Raw genomic sequence first — 23,039 nt, 5'->3', positions numbered from 1 at the left:
CTAATTTACTAAGATGTTTATCACCAAAATTTGCAATGACCCTTATTGCATAAGTAGCTGAACTCAAACGTTTCGCGCAGATCATCAATGTGTTTCTTCCAATTTAATCTCTCATCAATGGACATACCTAAAAATTTGGAATATTCTACCTTAGCTATACGCTTCTGATTAAGGTCTATATTTATTAATGGCGTCATACTATTCACTGTACGGAACTGTATGTACTGTGTCTTATCAAAATTCAGTGAGAGTCCGCTTACAAGGAACCACTTAGTAATTTTCTGAAAGACAGTATTGACAATTTCATCAGTTAATTCTTGTTTCTCAGGTGTGATTACTATACTTGTATCATCAGCAAAGAGAACTAACTTTGCCTCTTCATGAATATAGAATGGCAAGTCATTAATATATAATAAGAACAACAAAGGACCCAAGACTGACCCTTGTGGAACCCCATTCTTGATAGTTCCCCAGTTTGAGGAATGTGCTGATCTTTGCATGTTACGAGAGCTACTTATTTCAACTTTCTGCACTCTTCCAGTTAGGTACGAATTAAACCATTTGTGCACTGTCCCACTCATGCCACAATACTTGAGCTTGTCTAGCAGAATTTCATGATTTACACAATCAAAAGCCTTTGAGAGATCACAAAAAATCCCAATGGGAGGTGTTCGGTTATTCAGATCATTCAAAATTTGACTGGTGAAAGCATATATGGCATTTTCTGTTGAAAAACCTTTCTGGAAACCAAACTGACATTTTGTTAGTACTTCATCTTTACAGATATGTGAAGCTACTCTTGAATACATTACTTTCTCAAAAATTTTGGATAAAGCTGTTAGAAGGGAGATTGGACGGTAATTGTTGACATCAGATCTATCCCCCTTTTTATGCAAAGGTATAACAATAGCATATTTCAGTCTATCAGGGAAAATGCCCTGTTCCAGAGAGCTATTACACAGGTGGCTGAGAATCTTACTTATCTGTTGAGAACAAGCTTTTAGTATTTTGCTGGAAATGCCATCAATTCCATGTGAGTTTTTGCTTTTAAGCAAGTTTATTATTTTCCTAATTTCAGAGGGAGAAGTGGGTGAGATTTCAATTGTATCAAATTGCATAGGTATGGCCTCTTCCATTAACAGCCTAGCATCTTCTAATGAACACCTGGATCCTACTATATCCACAACATTTAGAAAATGATTATTAAAAATATTTTCAACTTCTGACTTTTTGTTTGTAAAGTTTTCATTCAATTTGATGGTAATACTGTCTTCCTCTGCTCTTGGTTGACCTGTTTCTCTTTTAATAATATTCCAAATTGTTTTAATTTTATTATCAGAGTTGCTGATTTCAGACATGATACACATACTCCCGGATTTTTTAATAACTTTTCTTAATATAACACAGTAGTTTTTATAATTTTTGATAGTTTCTGGGTCACTACTCTTTCTTGCTGTCAGATACATTTCCCTTTTCCAGTTACAAGATATTTTTATACCCTTAGTAAGCCATGGTTTGTTACAAGGTTTCTTACGAGTATATTTAACTATTTTCTTGGGGAAGCAGTTTTCAAATGCATTTACAAAAATGTCATGAAATAAATTATATTTTAAATTGGCATTAGGTTCACGGTACACCTCATCCCAGTCTAACTGCTGTAGGCTTTCCCTGAAATTTGCAATTGTTAAATCATTGACTGAACGTACTACTTTGGAGGACTGTTTAGATACAGAGAGACAGGAACTGTCGATGACATGCCTCGCTCAGGACGCTCAAGGACTATTAATGTAGTGGATGACAGCTACCTACGGATTATGACTCGGAGGAACCATGACAGCAACGCCACCATGTTGAATAATGCTTTTCGTGCACCCACAGGACGTCGAGTTACGACGGAAACTGTGTGCAATAGGCTGTATGATGCGCAACTTCACTCCAGACGTCCATAACGAAGTCCATCTTGGGAACCACGACACCATACAGCTCGACGCAGATGGGACCAACTACATGCCGTTTGAATCGCTCAGGATTGACATCACGTTCTCTTCTCCGATGAGCCGCTCGGAGTGGCAGAGCGGCTCTAGGTGCTACAATTTGGAGCCGCGCGACCGCTACGGTCGCAGGTTCGGACCCTGCCTCGGGCATGGCTGTGTGTGATGTCCTTAGGTTAGTTAGGTTTAAGTAGTTCTAAGTTCTAGGGGATGATGACCTCAGCAGTTAAGTCCCATAGTGCTCAGAGCCATTTGAACCATTTTTGAACCGTCACCGATAAGTGTCGCATATGGCTTCAACCAGACAACCGCCGGAGACGTGTTTGGAGGCAACCCGGTCAGGCTGATCGCCTTAGACACTCTGTCCAGCGAGTGCAGCAAGGTGGACGTTCCCTGATGTTTTGCGGTGACATTATTTGGGGATGACGTACGCCACTGGTGGTCATGGTAGACTCCGCAACGGCTGTACGATACGTGAATGCCATCCTCCGACCGATAATGGCAGCAAATTGGCGAGGCATTTGTCTTCATTGACGGCAATTCGCGCCCCCATCGTGCACATCTTATGAATGATTTCCTTCAGGATAACGACATCGCTGCACCAGAGTGGCCAGATATGAACCCTGTCTAACATGCCTGGGATAGATTGAAAAGGCTGTTTATGGACGACGTGACCTACCAAGCGCTCTGAGGGATCTACGCCGAATCGCCGTTGTGGAGTGGGACAATCTGGACCAACAGTGCCTTGATGAACTTGTGGATGGTATGCATATATACAGGGTGAGTCACCTAACATTACCGCTGGATATATTTCGTAAACCACTACAAATACTGACGAATCGATTCCACAGACCGAACGTGAGGAGAGGGGCTAGTGTAACTGGTTAATACAAACCATAAAAAAAATACACGGAAGTATGTTTTTTAACACAAACCTACGTTTTTTTAAATGGAACCCCGTTAGTTTTGTTAGCACATCTGAACATATAAACAAATACGTAATCAGTGCCGTTTGTTGCATTGTAAAATGTTGATTACATCCGGAGATATTGTAACCTAAAGTTGACGCTTGAGTACCACTCCTCCGCTGTTCGATCGTTACGCCAGAGATTGCAATTGTGTGCAGCAAATGATGGCCACCACATTGAACATCTATTGGCCTGACATGTCGGGACACACTCTATTCCACTCCGTAATTGAAAACGGAAACCACGTGTGTACGTGTACCTCACCCCTCATGGTAATGCACATGTGCGTCAGTGAAAAAGACCAATAAAAAGGTGTTAGCATGTGGACGCAATGTGCTGTTCCAGTCTCTTCTGTACCTAAGGTCCATCACCGTCCCCTTTGGATCCCTACGTAATTCGGTGCTCTCCGATACACACGATCGAACAGTGGAGGAGTGGTACTCAAGCGTCAACATTAGGTTATAATATCTCCGGATGTAATCAACATTTTACAATGCAACAAACGGCACTGATTACGTATTTGTTTATATGTTCAGATGTGCTAACAAAACTAACGAGGTTCCATTTAAAAAAACTTAGGTTTGTGTTAAAAACATACTTTCGTGCATTTTTTATGGTTTGTGTTAACCAATTACACTAGCCCCTCTCCTCACGTTCGGTCTGTGGAATCGGTTCGTCAGCATTTGATGTGGTTTACGAAATATATCCAGCGGAAACGTTAGGTGACTCACCCTGTATACAGGCATGCATCAATGCAAGAGGACGTATTACTGTGTATTAGAGGTACCGGTGCGTACAGCAATCTGGACCACCACCTCTGAAGGTCTCGCTGTATGGTGGTACCACATGCAATGTGTGGTTTTCATTAACAATAAAAAGGGCGGAAATGATGTTTATGTTGATCTTTGTTTGAATTTTCTGTGTAGGTTCCGGAACTCTCGGAAACGAGGTGATCCAAAACTTTCCGCGGAACACCAGCGTTCTGCAGAAGACAGTTTGGGGAACCTTGTCATGCAGTGTTTTCTTGTTTGCTCTCCTACCGTCCTCTATCATCTATGTAAGCTATCACGGGTAGGAATTTAAGGGACACCTACATGAGACTGGAACCACTATCTTCAGCTACATCTACATCTACATCCATACTCCGCAAGTCACCTGACGGTGTGTGGCGGAGGGTACCTTGAGTACCTCTATCGGTTCTCCCTTCTATTCCAGTCTCGTACTGTTCGTGGAAAGAAGGATTGTCGGTATGCCTCTGTGTGGGCTCTAATGTCTCTGATTTTATCCTCATGGTCTCTTCGCGACATATACGTAGAAGGGAGCAATATACTGCTTGACTCCTCGGTGAAGGTATGTTCTCGAAACTTCAACAAACGCCCGTACCGAGCTACTGAGCGTCTCTCCTGCAGAGTCTTCCACTGGAGTTTATGTATCATCTCCGTAACGCTTTCGCGATTACTAAATGATCCTGTAACGAAGCGCGCTGCTCTCCGCTGGATCTTCTCTATCTCTTCTATCAACCCTATCTGGTACGGACCCCACACTGCTGAGCAGTATTCAAGCAGTGGGCGAACAAGCGTACTGTAACCTACTTCCTTTGTTTTCGGATTGCATTTCCTTAGGATTCTTCCAATGAATCTCAGTCTGGCATCTGCTTTACCGACGATCAACTTTATATGATCATTCCATTTTAAATGCGTACTCCCATATAATTTATGGAATTAACTGCTTCCAGTTGCTGACCTGCTATATTGTAACTAAATGATAAGGGATCTTTCTTTCTATGTATTCGCAGCACATTACACTTGTCTACATTGAGATTCAATTGCCATTCCCTGCACCATGCGTCAGTTCGCTGCAGATCCTCCTGTATTTCAGTACAATTTTCCGTTGTTACAACCTCTGGATATGCCACAGCATCATCCGCAAAAAGCCTCAGTGAACTTACGATGTCATCCACAAGGTCATTTATGTATATTGTGAATAGCAACGGTCCTACGACACTCCCCTGCGGCACACCTGAAATCACTCTTACTTCGGAAGACTTCTCTCCATTGAGAATGACATGCTGCGTTCTGTTATCTAGGAACTCTTCAATCCACTCACACAATTGGTCTGATAGTCCATATGCTCTTACATTGTTCATTAAACGACTGTGGGGATCTGTATCGAACGCCTTGCGGAAGTCAAAGAAACACGGCATCTACCTGTGAACCCGTGTCTATAGCCCTCTGAGTCTCGTGGACGAATAGCGCGAGCTGGGTTTCACACGATCTTCTTTTTCGAAACCCCTGCTGATTCCTACAGAGTAGATTTCTAGTCTCCAGAAAAGTCATTATACTCGAACATAATACGTGTTCCAAAATTCTACAACTGATCGACGTTAGAAATATAGGTCTATAGTTCTGCACATCTGTTCGACGTCCCTTCTTGAAAACGGGGATGACCTTTGCCCTCTTCCAATCCTTTGGAACGCTACGTTCTTCTAGAGAGCTACGGTACACCGCTGCAAGAAGGGGGGCAAGTTCCTTCGCGTACTCTGTGTAAAATCGAACTGGTATCCCATCAGGTCCAGCGGCCTTTCCTCTTTTGAGCGATTTTAATTGTTTCTCTATCCCTCTGTCGTCTATTTAATTAATTTAGCATAACAGGTATCTGCTGCGGCGAGTTAGTTGACGTGCACACATTTCTGTGGACTCGTCGCTGGTCGGTCGTCGTCTCTTGGCTGTGGTTACACTGTGCTGAATTTCCGACCTGCGGATATAGCGGAAATTTTGTGCGATTCATCGATAGCCTATCCTGCTGTCACTCTTATTACCAGGTTGTTTTCCTGCACGCTGTACACTTCGCGGACGGCAATATGTGCGATGCCAGCCCGTGCAACGCGCAGGAGCTACACGGCTCGTACCTTCCATATGGCGACGTGGTCGGTGGTCACGTCGAGGAGCACGTTGCCGTCCTCGTCCTTGGGGAAGCCGCCGTCGTCGACGTCCTGGAAGCCCACGGGGTTGTGGATCAGGTAGAGGTCCACGTAGTCCAGCTGCAGGGCGGACAGAGACTTCTTGAGGTACTTCTCCACCCCGGACTGCCGCATGCCCATGAATGGAAGCTGGAAATGAAAATCAAGCTATCTTGTCCTCTCACTTGCTAAACTGGGCTAGTTAAAACAGTGATATGTCGATGAAAACACCTCCATCATTGTACACTCCGTCATTCACCAATGTATTGATCGCCTTTAGTGGGTTTATGATAGCTAATCGGGGTCGACTGTAGTGAGAATAAAAATCCAGAGAAAGTAAAAATACAAAATGGCTATTTACGAGAGTCAGTCAAATGAAAACCTTAAATTTGTAATAACAAATCGAAATTTCGCGCCTTTAACCCGTAAGTTGGTAAGCGTGCAGTATGGCCTGTAGCTGGCAGCATAGTGCAGCTGCACACATACCGTCGCAGTATCAGTATAAAGATGGCCGCCCCATTTGCGACTTGCACCAGCGAAGAACAGCGTTCTGTTATTCGGCTTTTGCGCAGTGAAGGTGTGAAACCTATTGAAATACATCGACGAATGAAGGTTCAGTACGGTGATGCATGTTTGTCGCAGCACCAAGTCTACGAATGGAGTAGGAAGTTCGCAAATGGTGTGACTTCAGTGGAAGATGCTCCTCGTCCAGGTCAGGCACAACGAGTTGTGACTCCACAGAACATTGCAGCAGTTGAAGCCATAGAGAAGGAAAACCGCCGAGTGACACTGAATGACATTGCAGCATGTTTACAGATTAGTCATGGGTCAGCACACCACATTGCGCAAGATGTGCTCCAGTTTCACAAAGTGTCTGCAAGATGGGTGCCACGGCAGCTGACTCCTGAAATGAGAGAACGACGTGTTGATGCTTGTGAAGAACTTACTCGGCTCCTTGAACGAGAAAGTGATGGCTTCCTTGCAAGGATTGTTACTGGGGACGAAACCTGGGTTCACTTACACCAAACTGAAACGAAGAGAGCGAGCAAGCAATGCCGCCATTCCTCATCACCAAAACCAAAGAAGTTTCGAACAGAACCATCAGCAGGGAAGGTTATGTTGACTCTCTTTTGGGATGAAAAAGGTGTCATTTAGTAGCATTACATGCCTAGAGGGACCACTGTCACCAGTGCATCACACACAGATCTCCTAAAAAATCATCTGCAGCCTGCAATCAAATCAAAGCGACGTGGAATGCTGTCAGCAGGTGTCCTTTCGCAACATGACAATGCAAGGCCCCACACTGCCCGTACAACAGTTGCAACAATCACAGACCTGCATTTTGAGTGTCTTCCTCATCCACCATACTCACCAGACCTTGCCCCAAGTGATTTCCATATGTTTGGACCACTCAAAGACGCAATGGGAGGAAACAAGTTCCGTTCTGATGAAGAGGTACGCCACGCGGTGCATGAGTGGTTGCGCGGGATGCCAAAAGAATTTTTTTCTAAATGAATTTATGCACTTTGTAAGCGCTGGAGGACTTGCATTGAGCGTGGGGGAGATTATGTTGAAAAGTGACACAGCTTTGTACCACTTCTGCACAATAAATAATATTTAAAAAAATATTTAAGGTTTTCATTTAACTCACCCTCGTAATAACGAAAATATTAAAAATTTGAGGATAAAGATACTCTTTATCTAGGTAAAAAAGGTAAATGTCACCATAGTCACTTAAATCATTTGGCAGGCCTTCGTACTTTCTACAATGGAACAGTTACGTTCGTAGATGAAACGAGGGAAGAAAGATTAGGCTTTAACGTCCTGTCGACATCAAGGTCACCAGAGTCGGAGCAAAAGCTCGGAGTGCTTCACGAATGAGGAAGGAAATCGGCCGCACCCTTTAAAAGGAACCATTTCGGTATATGGTTGTAGAGGCGCGTGAGCATGCTGGACTTCCATGGCGAGGAGTACAGGGTTATTCATAATCACTTTCGGGGTTTCGGAAGACGACTACCCGAGAACTAGAAGACATAAAGGAAAATGACACATATCAGTGGATAGACCATCTCTCCTAGTTTCGACTCGTAAAGGCGCTCGTAAACAGTCGGACTTATTTCTCCGTTGATCTATTGTTGGCGTGTGACAGCGGCTGGTCAAATATTTAACAACGAAATTCGCCAAACAACCGTGCAAATTGACAAGTTATTTTACTTTCGCTACCAGTTTCGGAAATTCAATATGCTGTCTTCATGCCCCATATGTACCTCTCAAAAATTATCGGTATTGGCATACTGGGGCCATATGTTTCTGTACGTGGTGAATTCTCAAGTGCTTTCCTCGAAGACAGTTGCAGTAAGTATTCGAAGGAAGCACTTGAGAATTCACGACATCAAGAAACAGATAGACGCAGCTTGCTAGCATCGATAATTTTTGAGTAGTGTACATATGGCGCCTGAAGATGGCATATTGAATTGCCGAAACTTGTAGCGAAAATAATAAAAAAAAGCTTCTCAATTTGCAATGCTGTTTGGTGAATTTCTTCGTTAAATATAAAACGCATTTGTCAAACTGGTTCTCATCTAGCCAGGGATCTGTCAAACAAGCCCTTACACATACCAACAAAGATTGTCAATTTAACCTCACTTTTGAATCAGATGCTGTTCACGTATGCTGCGTTTTGACACTAGTGGGATTGGCTACAAATGCATGTAAAGCATTTCTAACATTGACTCTGACTCTGTGTTTAAAGAAGAAGAAAAAGAAGGAGAAGAAGAAGTAGGAAACAAGTCGTCTGGTCCAGAGACGGTTTAAAATGAGAGAAATGTACACATGAAAACCTGTTAAGGAAAATGTTACACTCACCCTCACATTGAAAAAGAAGACAAAAGAACACCAAAATTTATTCTCTGCTACTTGATCCTCTAATGATAGTTCATTAAAATATTTCAACCTGGGGACATGTACATGTATGTGGAAGAACTTGAGAACTTCGATATATTTTATTTTTTGCACTCCTGCTCGTATGTTGTGCGTAGTGGAATACTGATTTTCCTGCGTAATATATGTCAGGGAAAGATGCAATACCTCTACAGCTTTGAAACCGCCGGTGCTATTTTGTTTTTATTCTTGATCGTAGTTTCCATAGTTGTGGAAATTCGTGGTGTAGTGAGATTTATTGTAATAAAGCTACTTTTCATTAAAGATAATGGATTTGGCGTAACCAAAACACAAACAACGTCCGCCATCTTGTGAAATTTCTGGCAATCAAAATTCCTGTCACACACCCTCTGTGTTGACAAACACGTAAAACAGAATAGTACACTGTCAAATCTTTGGCAACAATAGTAAGATTTGACATATTGTTTCATCGTTTACGGGGGCTTTTATATGCACTGGCGGAGCTGCAGAGCGCTCCACGGTAGATGAGGGATGTCAGAACACGGCGCATAGTGCAGCAATATATGCGTCTTGTGTTCACGATTTACGAAATGTGCCAGTCGTGACGGTTCAGTGACGATTTCGTACCAAATGTCAGGTTAAGGCACCAACGGAAAATCTATGGTTGGTATAACACATTCCGTGGTACTGGCTCCTTACATGGTGCGAAAAAAATAAAAATAAAAATAAGAGGCCAGCTGTGACCACAAGTTGGGAAGGTGGAGCGCGGGCGGAAACAGTTCGTCAGGAGTCAGAAGAAATCATCGACACCCGCGAGCAAACGTGTGGCATGTACCACAGTCAGCTATCTGGCATATTCTCCGCATACATATGCGTGGAGAGCCGTACCGGCTGCAGTTGCCGCATGCACTGACAACTCGGGAAATTGAGCTTCGTTCTCTTTTGCCATGACTTCGCAACAGCTGCTGGAGGACAACGGTGTTTCACAGAAGTTGGTTTTTGAGACGAAGCTATGTTTCATGTGCCTGGGAAGGTGATCTGTCATAAAATGCGTGTCCGGGCCACGTAAAAACCACACGAGATTGCGGGACACATTCGTGATTCACCTAAAGTTAACGTCTTTTGTGCCACGTCCTCTGCTTAAGTTTATGGGACATCATACATTGTTTCAGACGTGATTACCTCAATGTCGAATTGCCTCAGCCATGGACTGGACGTGGCCCCTCTTATATAATTCCCCTCTGCTTCAGTGGTTCCCATGGTCACCTGACTTCATTCCATCTGATTCCCTTTTACTGGATTATGTCAAAGATCGTGTGTTGACATTTAAGCTGGAAGATCTGCATGGAATAATAATTTAGGCGGTCGCTGATATCGACCATGGCGTGCTGCAACGTGTGTGGCAATAGTTTTTACTGTCCTATTGGTAACTGGCCCATCACAAACGGTACACCTATGTGCTGAGTACCTGTAAACTGAATTACAAACCTGGAGAGAGGCACTATCCACTGATGTATGTATTATATATGGCTTATAGATTTCTCCCAGTCGTCTTCTGAAACCTCGGAGATACTTGTGAATAATCCCATACAATTTAAAGAAAGAACATTACGTTAAAAAAGTAATGTAATCATGACTGTCCATTTTCTCGAAATATAATCAACCACAAGACTTCTTTTGTCGTTTTATATTTCTCGGCTGACAAATTTCTGAGTCTTAGAGAAATATGTTTAAAAAAACATATTTTCTTTTTTTAAATTCAAAATAAAAAATTTCATGGTTTCTTTCCTTCTAATAATTTTGTATCTTCTCAACTACAGCAGTGAAGTGATCTACATCTGCACCTACGTGCACACTCTGCAAATCACATTTAAGTGCCTGCCAGAGGGTTCATCGAACCAACTCCATAATTCTCTATTATTCCAATATCGTACAGCACCCGGAAAGAAAATATGGGCTCTGATTTCCCTTATTTTATCATGCTGATAGTTTCTCCCTATGTAGGTCGGCGTCAAGAAAATATTTTCGCATTCGGAGGACAAAGTTGGTGATTGGAATTTCGTGAGAAGATTCTTCCGCAGCGAAAAACGCCTTTCTTTTAATGATGTCCATCCCAAGTCCTGTATCATTTCAGTAACACACACTCTCCTATTTCGCGATAATACAAAACACGCTGCCCTTCTTTGAACTTTTTAGATGTACCGCGCCTATCCTATCTGGTGATCCCACACCTAGCCGGCCTCGGTGGCCCAGCGTTTCTAGGCGCTACCGTCGGGAACCGCGCGACCGCTACGGTCGCAGGTTCGAATCCTGCCTCGGGCATGGATGTGTGTGATGTCCATAGGTTTAAGTAGGTCTAAGTTCTAGGGGACTGATGACCTCAGAAGTTAAGTCGCATAGTGCTCAGACCCATTTGAACCATTTTGATCCCACACCGCGCAGCAGTACTCTATAAGAGAACGGACAAGCGTAGTGTATGCAGCCTCCTTAGTAGGTCTGTTACATTTTCTAAGTATCCTGCCAATAAAACGCAGTCTCTCCTTAGCATTTCCCACAACATTTTCTATGTGTTCCTTCAAATTTGCCGGCCGCGGTGGTCTAGCGGTTCTAGGCGGTCAGTCCGGAGCCGCGCGACTGCTACGGTCGCAGGTTCGAATCCTGCCTCGGGCATGGATGTGTGTGATGTCCTTAGGTTAGTTAGGTTTAAGTAGTTCTAAGTTCTAGGGGACTGATGACCATAGATGTTAAGTCCTATAGTGCTCAGAGCCATTTGAACTATTTGAACCTTCAAATTTAAGTTGTTCGTAATTGTAATACCTAGGTATTTAGTTGAATTTACGGTCTTTGCATTTGACTGATTTATCGTGTAACCGAAGTTTAACGGATTCCTTTTAGCACCCATGTGGATGACCTCAAACTTTTTGTTATTTAGGGTCAATTGCCAATTTTCGAACCATCTTTTCTAAATATTTTTGCAATTTGTTTTGATCTTCTGATGACTTTACTAGTCGTTAAACGACAGCGTCATCTGCAAACAACCTACGGCAGCTGCTCGGATTGTCTCCCAAATCGTTTATATAGATAAGGAACAGCGAAAGGACCCATAAACACTACCTTGGGGAACGCCAGAAATCACTTCTGTTCTACTCGATGACTTCCCGTCAGCTACTACGAACTGTGACCTCTCTGACAGGATATCACGAATCCAGTTACATAACTGAGACGATATTCCATAAGCACGCAACTTCAGCACAAGCCGCTTGTGTAGTACAGTGTCAAATGCCTTGCGGAAATCCAGAAATACGGAATCAATTTAAAATCCCTTGTCAATAGCACTCAACACTTCGTGCGAGTACAGAACTAATTGTGTTTCACAAGAACGATGTTTTCTAAATCCATGTTGACTGTGTGTCAATAGACCTTTCTCTTCGAGGTAATTCATAATATTCGAACACAATATATGTTCCAAAATCATGCTGCATATCGACGTTAATGATATTGGCCTGTAATTTAATGGATTACTCCTAATGCTTTCTTGAATATTAGTGTGACCTGTCCAACTTTCCAATCTTTGGAAACGGATCTTTCGTCGAGCGATTCTTTATAATCGGACGAATGGGCCCCTAAGTGTCTTACAAAACTCTAAATTGTGGTTGATTACATTACCAAAATATTGAAAACGATAATTATGCTAGATTTTTTAGACATAAAACTGTGCGATCCAGTTCCTTCATATTGCTCAGGTGAGCTTTATTTCTACTCTCGGCACATTAATTTGCTTCATTGTCTATAACTGTGAAGCGTTCTCAATGCCTTCTGTTCTCAGCTCTGTAGTTCACGCTTCGAAACGATCCATCCAACTCCATTTTAACCAGTCTACTCCTCCCATAACCTAGGCAATAATTATAGGGGGAACTACCATCAGCATCTGCGTCCATGACTTAAATCAAACCATTTACGACTGTCCTACCTAACGTGTGAAACTCATCTACCAACTATCCAGACGATTGCCTGTAGCGTTCTAAAACTACCGTAGTCGGCCACCCATGGGGATTATTCTCATCTGCTATCATTCACACCATGATGTGTCCTATCCCTTCATACGCCATCGTTGCCTGAGTATGAACTAGCCTCCACTAATTAATGAAGAGTTACTGCTTTTAAATGATGCGATTTGACTAAAAGAAGGGCTGGGTGGAGAGAACGCATTCCGAGGCAGAACTAAGTTAATTCTGTAATGGAGGGAGCTGTGGGGAGAAACTGTGGAGGCAGACGAAGTAAACAGGTTCAAATCGACTTACAGTGTAATGGTTCCGATTAATCTTCCTGCAAGCCTCCTAATTTTTTCTGACAGCGATTTCTTTCTCAATTTCTACACGAATCTCTCTCATCCTTTTCTGATTTAGCCTGCTTGCACTTCCCCAATTTCATTTGTACATAGTAAAAACTGCCAGCTCTCAGCTTCATGTTAGACACTTCCGTATTCACATTAAACGTATTCTCAATTGCCAATATGGACAACCATCGTATGGAGGACAGAATGACGACAATGAAAATTTGTGCTGGTCTGGAACTCGAACCCGAATATCCCTCTTACCGAGAACAGTCGCCTTACCATTTGGGTATCGGTGCACAACTCACGGCCTGACTCAGAGTTCCCTATATTGTCAACCAAGCGATAAGCGGGAAATTCGGATTCGAGTCCCGGCCAGGTACAAATTTTCATTGTTGTCATTCCATTCTACAGCTGACGCACGCATGTACAAAGGAACTTCCAGCGGCAAACTGGAATATTTCTATGACTGTCCACGAGTTTCTCACCTTTGCTGTTGGTGTATGTGTGGTAAGAGCGTAGCCATACTGTATTGAGAAAACGAAGGAGCCAATTGTTACTGTATGGACAAATCGGATGGCCACACTGGTTTCTTTTCTTTCAACCTCTCTCTCCTGCTCGCTACACTACGTACAATCTGTTAACTGTGCCTGCGCTTACTTGTGATAGTTTTATCAAGGTGAGCAATGGCGAGGATGTAAGCTGCTGTATGTGTGATAACGTCAGCTATCCTCACGTGTCTGCTTGTTCAGGTAAGCACAGCTCGTCATGTGTACCCCCCTCCCCCCCCCCCCCCCAACCAACCCCACATCTCTCTGAACGCACGACGACACGTCACGCACAGCATGGATCGAGTGTTGCGTATGGATCGGTGAGAGCATAACAATGTTTTACGTGGCGTATACTCAGTGATGTAAAAAGAAAGTTCCGTTGCTTATTTCTCCCTCTTAGGTAATTTCTTTTTCTTTTAAAAGTAGCCTATTTCTTCCTCAGAGTTCAAGCTGTCCCCATACCAAATTTCATCGAAAACGATTCAGCGGTTTAGTATTGAAAATGTAACCGAGAGAGTTATTTTCGTGTTTAGTAATACCGGCATCCTGTTCGGGATGTTTGGCTGCTTGGTGCAAGCGTTATTATTTGACGGTACTACGGCAACTTTCCCGTTTGATGATGGACAACATCACCCTGTCCATAGCAAAGAAAATTCGACCCGGCCAGGAATCGAACGCGGGACCTGATGATCGAGGCTGATGCTAACCGTAAGATCACGAGCTACTGACACACTTCACTGAGTGACAGTCTATGTACCAACATAAAGGCCGGCCGGAGTGGCCGAGCGGTTATAGGCGCCACGGTCTCAGGTTCGAATCCTGCCTCGGGCATGGATGTGTGTGATGTCCTTGGGTTAGTTAAGTTTAAGTAGTTCTAAGTTCTAGGGGCCTGATGACCTCAGATGTTAAGTCCCATAGTGCTCAAAGCCATTTGAACCATTTTATAAAAGAATCAACAGTCCTGATCGCTACAATGAACTCCTCTAGATCTCACAGGTAGGAGTTTATTGTGTACCGTCAAGCTAGAGACTAGAGAGTGATCCGATATTGCAACTTATTTTACATACAAACTTACATTTCCGCACAGTACTTTCCTATCAAAACTTTATCCATCATTATTCTCGGCCATAATGGCTATGTTCAGTCACTTTTTTATTTTATGTTTAATCTAGCATAATACAAGGCGTTTCGAACATGTTCTGTTCAGCTTCAGGCGTTTATACATAAATACCGAGAAATGTTACTTAAAAATAAACAGTCTTAAACTAGATTAATCTAGAACTCTTTGTCAATTGTTCGTTCCTGTAGCGTCTGGTGTGGTATTTGGGTGGGGTGGGGGGGCTAGAAATCGAAATCAGTGATGTCTTCTCTGGTTTTCTTCTTTGTGGTTGACTGTATATGATATCACACCCTGTATAAATTGCAGATAGATTTGCATCAGTTATGTGTTACGAAAATAGTGTGAAAGGCTTTTATATGTCAGTAACAAACAATGGACAAAGAGTTCTAGATTAATCTAGTTTACGATTATTTAAGTAACATTTCTCTGTATGCATGTATAAACGCCTGAAGATGAACAGAACATATTCGAAACGCGTTGTATTATGTTAGATTAAACATAAAATAAAAAAAGTGACTGGTAGCAGAAATTAGAAATAAATGCTTTATCCATGATGTCCCCTCTACAACCTACAGGAGTCTGCAACAGGAATCGTGAAGCACACGGTCGAAGGGAAATTGGCAGTGTTGCCTGCAGCGCAGGACTTCTTACCTTGGTGACGACGAACACGTCTTCCCTCTTGAGCTTCCCGGAGCTGAACCACTTCTTGAGCGTGGCCCCGATCTCCCTCTCGTTGCGGTACAGGAAGGCGGTGTCGATGTGTCTGTAGCCCGCCTCCAGCGCCACGTCCAGAGCTTTGCCCACCTCTCCTTCCGACGACTGAAAATTTCCAACGGTTGGTTGCTTTCGATCTCTCTCTATGATGTGGAACGGGTCAGCTTAAAATCATACGAGGGTTGGAACTTAAATAGTGGCAACTATTTATTCACAACCGATAAAAAAGAGTTATATGTTTGCACCTGAAACTTCCTGGCAGATTAAAACTGTGTGCCGGACCGAGACTCGAACTCGGGAACTTTGCCTCTCGCGGGCAAGTGCTCTACCATCTAAGCTACCCAAGTACGACTCACGCCCCGTCCTCAGAGCTTCACTTCTGCCAGTACCTCGTCTCCTACCATCCAAACTTTACAGAAGCTCTCCTGCGAACCTTTCAGAACCAGCACTCCTGAAAGAAAGGATATTGCGGAGACATGGCTTAGCCACAGCCTGGTGGATGTTTCCAGAATGAGATTTCTACTCTGCAACGGAGTGTGCGCTGATATGAAACTTCCTGGCAGAAGAGAAGCTGTCAGGACGGGGCGTGAGTCGTGCTTGGGTAGCTCAGAGGGTGGAGCACTTGCCCGCAAAAGGCAAAGGTCCCGAGTTCGAGTCTCGGTCCGGCACATAGTTTTAATCTGCCAGGAAGTTTCATTTCAGCGCACACTCCGATGCAGAGTGAAAATCTCATTCTGGGAACATCCACTAGGCTGTAGCTAAGCCATGTCTCCGCAATATCCTTTCTTTCAGGAGTGCTGGTTCTGAAAGATTCGCAGGAGAGCTTCTGTAAAGTTCGGAAGGTAGGAGACGAGATACTGGCAGAAGTAAAGCTGTGAGGACGGGGCGTGAGTCGTGCTTGGGTACCTCAGATGGTAGAGCACTTGCCCGTGAAAGGCAAAGGTCCCGAGTTCGAGTCTCGGTCCGGCACACAGTTTTAATCTGCCAGGAAGTTTCATAACAGCGCACACTCCGCTGCAGAGTGGAAATCTCATTCTGGATGTGTGCACCTGTTACTGTCCTTCAAAGTAGTAAAACCTGTTGCCTGCGTTGTGGAAGGCGTAGTATACCGTTTGCAGAGCCTGTTCTGTTGATGGGTCGAATGGAGCGGTCTACTGCCTGTCGAATCTCTGGAACAGTTCTGAAGCGAATGCGAAGAAGTGGTACCTTCAGCTTCGGAATCAAATCAGTCACAAGGACTTAAGCCCGGGGGGTATGGTGGATGGTACAGTACTTCCCAGTCCCATCGACCGAACAGAGCAGCCACAGATTGCGCTGTATGCGCCCGCGCATTGTCGTGCGAAATGATGGGTGGGTTCGGCAGAAAGTGTCGCCGTTTCTTTCGGAAAGCTGGTCGCAGGTGATGCTCCAAAAACGAACAGTAATACTGTGCATTGACGATCTGCCGTGGAGGAACGTAATGCGTTAGGATAACACCATCACAGTCGTACACGAGGATCACCATACTTTAGACCGCTCCATTCGCTCCATCAACAGAACAGGCTCTGCTAACGGTATACTACGCCTTCCACATCGCTTCTACACAACGCTGGTGACTACTTTGAAGGACAGGAACAGGTGCAAACATGTAGCTGCTCTGTATCTGTTGTGAATAAATAGTTGCCACTATTTAAGTTCCAACACTCCTACATGCGGCACGAGTAAGCTGCGCGTATGTGGCAAAACTCCTTCCAGTGCGAAATCAGGTAACCTGTCAAGAAATGGACTAAGTGCATAGAGGTCGCGGGAGATCATATATGAAAAAGATGTTATTTACAATGTTTTAATCCCAATACAATTTTCATTAAAAATCCATTTACTTTATTGATTTGCTTCCGTATATTTTATATTTATGCCTGTGAGGGTTTTCTTTTTTGCTACCTCTTTTAAATTTTATCGAATTGCCATCAGTCAGAAAATACAGTCATCTATAATTCGAAATTTGGTTTCGGAAAACACACCGTTCAACACTGTGTGTCAGTCAGACTTTGGGTAGACAAACCAATTTTCCAAGCAAAAATGAGAACACGGATTTTCTTGAATTACAGCGCCAAATTTTAAAGCTGCCTCCCACCCCACCTACAGGGGGCTGGGGTGGCGGGCTAATTTTAGCACCAGCAGCTGTCCCCCTCGAAAATAATCTACTTTGGATTTTACAAATTTTTGTGTGAAGCTTATTTTTCGAGTTATTCTGGTTTGTCAACTTAAAATTTACACCCTGTATACTCCTTCCACCTATCAGCGGCCGGCCGCGGTGGCCGAGCGGTTCTAGGCGCTTCAGTCCGGAACCGCGCGACTGCTACGGTCGCAGGTTCGAATCCTGCCTCGGGCATGGATGTGTGTGCTGTCCTTAGTTAGGTTTAAGTAGTTCTAAGTTCTAGGGTACTGATGACCTCAGATGTTAAGTCCCATAGTGCTCAGAGCCATTTGAACCGTTTGATCCTATCAGCTTTCCCTTCTTTGCTTACAACTGGTTTACCATCTGAGCTCTCGATGGTCATACAGCTGTTTCCCTTTTTCCCAAAGCCATCTTTAATTTTTCTGTAGGCCGTATCTATCTTCCTCCTACTGAAATTGCTTCTAAATCATTAAATTTGTCCTCTAGCCATTCCTGCTTAGCAGTTTGGCACTTCCCGTCAACCCCATTTTTAGACGTTTGTAATCTCGTATTCCTTTGGTACATTTGAATTTAGTGAATTAAATTCCTCGGAACACTTCAAAGTCGATTTTCTCTTGAATTTTTTGAGAGTTGCATCGAACTGATTTGGGAGATTGATAATTTAGTTCTGAACTTCACGTACCATAAACATAAAAAATGAAACTGCTAGGTGGTCTGCTTATGAATGGCAATATGGTTTGAGGCGCCATGTCACGGATTGCGCGGGCTCTTCCGCCGGAGATTCGATACCTCCCTTGGGCATGCGTGTATTTGTTGTTCTTAGAATAAGTTAGTGTAAGTAGTGTGTAAGTCTAGGGACCGATGACCTCAGCAGTTTGCTCCCTTAGGAATTCACACATATTTGAACAAAATGGCGCCCGTGGTCAACAGGCTCTGACAGAGGAACAAATAGAGACATACACACTGTTGTTGTTGTTGTGGTATTCAGTCCTGAGACTGGTTTGATGCAGCTCTCCATGCTACTCTATCTTGTGCAAGCTTCTTCATCTCCCAGTACCTACTGCAGCCTACATCCTTCTGAATCTGCTTAGTGTATTCATCTCTTAGTCTCCCTCTTCGATTTTTACCCTCCACGCTGCCCTCCAATACTAAATTGGTGATCCCTCGATGTCTCAGAACATGTCCTACCAACCGATCCCCTCTTCTCGTCAAGTTGTGCCACAAACTCCTCTTCTCCCCAATTCTATTCAATACCTCCTCATTAGTTATGTGATCTACCCATCTAATCTTCAGCATTCTTCTGTAGCACCGCATTTCAAAAGCTTCTATTCTCTTCTTGTCTAAACTATTTATCGTCCATGTTTCACTTCCATAAATGGCTACACTCCACACAAATACTTTCAGAAACGACTTCCTGATACTTAAATCTATACTCGATGTTAACAAATTTTTCTTCTTCAGAAACGTTTTCCTTGCCATTGCCAGTCAGCATTTTATATCCTCTCTACTTCGACCATCATCAGTAATTTTGCTCCCCAAATAGCAAAACTCCTTTACTACTTTAAGTGTCTCATTTCCTAATCTAATTCCCTCAGCATCACTCGACTTAATTCGACTACATTCCATTGTCCTCGTTTTGCTTTTTTTGATGTTCATCTTATTCCTCCCTTTCAAGCCGCTGTCCATTCCGTTCAACTACTCTTCCAAGTCCTTTGCTGTCTCTGACAGAATTACAATGTCATCGGCGAACCTCAAAGTTTTTATTTCTTCTCCATGGATTTTAATACCTATTTCGAACTTTTCTTTTGTTTCCTTTACTGCTTGCTCAATATACAGATTGAATAACATTGGAGATAGTCTATAACCCTGTCTCACTCCCTTCCCAACCACTACTTTCCTTTCGTGCCTATCGACTCTTATAACTGCCATCTGCTATTTGTACAAATTGTAAATAGCCTTTCGCTCCCTGTATTTTACTCCTGCCACCTTCAGACTTTGAAAGAGAATATTCCAATCAACATTGTCAAAAGCTTTGTCTAAGTCTACAAATGCTAGGAACGTAGGTTTGCCTTTCCTTAATCTTTCTTCTAAGATAAGCCGTAGGGTCAGTATTGCCTCGCCTGTTCCAACATTTTTACGGAATCCAAACTGATCTTCCCCGAGGTCGGCTTCTATCAGTTTTTCCATTCGTCTGTAAAGAATTCGCGTTAGTATTTTGCAGCTGTTCAAAATGGCTCTGAGCACTATGGGACTTAACTACTGTGGTCATCAGTCCCCTAGAACAGAACTACTTAAACCTAACTAACCTAAGGATATCACACACATCCATGCCCGAGGCAGGTTTCGAATCTGCGACCGTAGCAGTCCCGCGGTTCCGGACTGAGCGCCTTAACCGCGAGACGACCGCGGCCGGCTTTGCAGCTGTGACATACACACTATACATACCGTAATAAAACGTAACACACCTGCCAAGTGCCCAGACCCACAATGGGCATCTTCTGGCCGTTGTGGAAAGTGATGTGCTGCAGTTTGCCGGCCATCTCGCTCAGTTCCTGAGGTGCTGACGGATCAGAAATAGACAGAAGGCAGCTGTCGACTGTGTTGCACTCGCGAAGATCCGAGTATTTATACCAGTCGTAGCACTTGAAATAGCAATCTGATATTAGCAATTTCCTTATCTCGAGTGATGTGTGTGTCATCAGAACAATATACGAACAAGGAAGATTAGATAAATGCGAAGCAAAAACGCGAGTGACATAATTAGGATACCAAAGGTGTCGCGGAAGAATCTGAAGAGGAGCACGACGTTGACATGTGACCTTTGGCAATTGCACAATTGAACGTAATGCTACGTATGATACTAACATGCATAATTGGACGCAACATCATGCAACAAATTTTGTACGATGCCTAACATGCACAACTGGACGCATCGGTATGCAACAGATTTTTGCATGGTATGCAACACCTTGCTTTGCTCAACAGATAGAAATGTTCATACGTAAAAATAATGTCCGACCTAGCCCGCCCGGTTAGCCGTGAGGTCTAACGCACGGCTTTGCGGGCGGGAAGGAGCGCCAGGTCCCCGGCACGAATCCGTGCGGCGGATTTAGTGTCGAGGTCCGGTGTGCCGGCCAGCCTGTGGATGGTTTTTAAGGCGGTTTTCCATCTGCCTCGGCGAATGTGGGATGGTTCCCCTTATTCCGCCTCAGTTACACTATGTCAGCGATTACAGCCCAAACACTGTCTCCAAGTACGCGTACACCATAATTACTCTTCCTCGCAAACATTTGGGGTTACACTCGTCTGGTGTCAGACGTTCGCGGGTAGGGGGGGGGGGGGGGGGGTGAGTCGACTGCCTTAGCCTGTTGTGTGGTTGTGAACCACTGAGGGCTACGGCGGGGACGAAGCCTCTCCGTCGTTTCTAGGTCCGCAATTCCATACAATACAATACAATGTCAGACCTATACAAGGGAGTCTTAAAAAGCGATTACTTTTGACAATAAAGGGTGTTTATAAAATACCGGGTGATCAAAAACTCAGTATAAATTTTAAAACTAAATAAATCACGGAATAATGTAGATAGAGAGGTACAAATTGGCACACATGCTTGGAAATACATGGGTTTTATTAGAACCAAAAAAGTACAAAAGTTCAAAAAATGTCCGACAGATGGCGCTTCATCTTATCAGAATAGCAATAATTAGCATAACAAAGTAAGACAAAGCAAAGATGATGTTCTTTACAGGAAATGCTCAATATGTCCACCATCATTCTTCAACAATAGCTGTAGTAAAGGAATAATGTTGTGAACAGCACTGTAAAGCATGTCCGGAGCTATGGTGAGGCACTGGCGTCGGATGTTGTCTTTCAGCATCCCTAGAGATGTCGGTCGATCACGATACACTTGCGACTTCAGGTAACCCCAAAGGCAATAATCGCACGGAATGCGGTCTGGGGACCTCGGAGGCCAAGCATGACGAAAGTGGCGGCTGAGCACACGATCATCACCAAACGACGCGCGCAATATAGGGTGGAGCGCCATCCTGCATAAACATCGTACGTTCCAGCTGGTGTTTATCATCCAGGCTGGGGATGATGCGATTCTGTAACATATCGGCGTACCTCTCACCCGTCGCGGTAGCAGTTACAAAACCAGAATCACGCATTTCTTCGAACAAAAAGGGCCCGATAACGGTAGATGTGGTAAATCCAACCTATACCGTGACTTTCTCGTCGTGCAATGAACTTTCCACGACAGTTCTAGGATTTTCGGTAGCCCAAATTCTGCAGTTGTGGGCGTTGACAGAACCTCGGAGCGTGGAATGAGCTTCGTCGGTCCACAACACGTTACTCAACCAATCGTCATCTTCCGCCATCTTTTGAAACGCCCACACCGCAAATGCCCTCCGCTTCACTAAATCGCCAGATAACAGTTCATGATAGTCTCAGGACTCAAGACCACAACAACAACAACAACAACAGCATCGGAGGGTACGCCTAAGTGCGAACCAAACAGTAGTGTATGGAATGCCGGTGCGACGTGCGACTGCACGAGCGCTGACTTCCCCGTGCATAGACGAACCCGCTATAGTCTCCATTTCTTCCTGAACTGTCTCAGCAGCATTACACCTTGTGCTCGGTCGGTCACTACGGGGGTCTATCGTCTAAACAACCCGTGGCTTCGAACTTCGAAATCATTCTCGCCACAGCTGCATTTGTCAACGGACCATTACCCGTTCGAATTCGCTTCCTATGGCGATGGGATCGTAACGCTGAACTAGCACATTCCCCATTCTGATAATACAGCTTCACTAAAAGCGCCTTTTCAGGTAACGTCAACATGCTGCGACTGCTGGCGCATCTGATTCTCTCTCTCATTACACCTCCTTTTATACACGATTGCCATGCGCGCTCACTGACGTTTTGTATCCAGCGCCGTCTGTCGGACATTTTGTGAACTTTGTTTGTTTTTGTTCTAATAAAACCCCATGTCATTCCAAGGACCTGTGTCAATTTTTATCTCTCTATCTACATTATTCCGTGGTTTATTAAGTTTTCAAATTTATACTGACTTTTTGATCACCCGGTACATTGGTATCCAAAATTAAAGCAATAAATGGAAATTTTACAAGATTGAGTTCATTTTGCCACAGAAACAGGTGAAAGTAAATAAGAAACAATGTAAAGAATACAGAACGTAAACAACTGCAACATCCATAACGATAGACAAAAATGTTCGTAATTTTTTTTCAACTTAACGAATTTGCACACACATTCCGAGAACTGGTTAATGTGCTCAGTATGGGGTGTGACCATCTCTGGCAGCAACACAGGCCTGACA

At 43.8% G+C, this 23,039-nt stretch overlaps 1 protein-coding gene across 1 annotated transcript in view; it reads right to left on the bottom strand.

Moving 5' to 3' along the window:
• Window positions 1-20,278, bottom strand: part of LOC124551267 (1,5-anhydro-D-fructose reductase-like) — a 40,452-nt gene extending 20,174 nt beyond the window's left edge. The window contains exons 1-3 of the mRNA XM_047126266.1: window positions 20,161-20,278; window positions 15,475-15,642; window positions 5,868-6,068 (exon numbers count right to left, since the gene is read on the bottom strand). Of these exons, the coding sequence (XP_046982222.1) occupies window positions 5,868-6,068; window positions 15,475-15,642; window positions 20,161-20,235 (444 nt within the window). The 5' untranslated portion in view covers window positions 20,236-20,278. The remainder of the gene's footprint in view (window positions 1-5,867; window positions 6,069-15,474; window positions 15,643-20,160) is intronic.
• Window positions 20,279-23,039: the final 2,761 nt, after the last annotated feature.

The sequence above is a fragment of the Schistocerca americana genome, chromosome 9 (assembly GCF_021461395.2).
Source record: "Schistocerca americana isolate TAMUIC-IGC-003095 chromosome 9, iqSchAmer2.1, whole genome shotgun sequence".
Taxonomy (NCBI): domain Eukaryota; kingdom Metazoa; phylum Arthropoda; class Insecta; order Orthoptera; family Acrididae; genus Schistocerca; species Schistocerca americana.
This window is presented reverse-complemented; position numbering and strand designations above follow the sequence as displayed.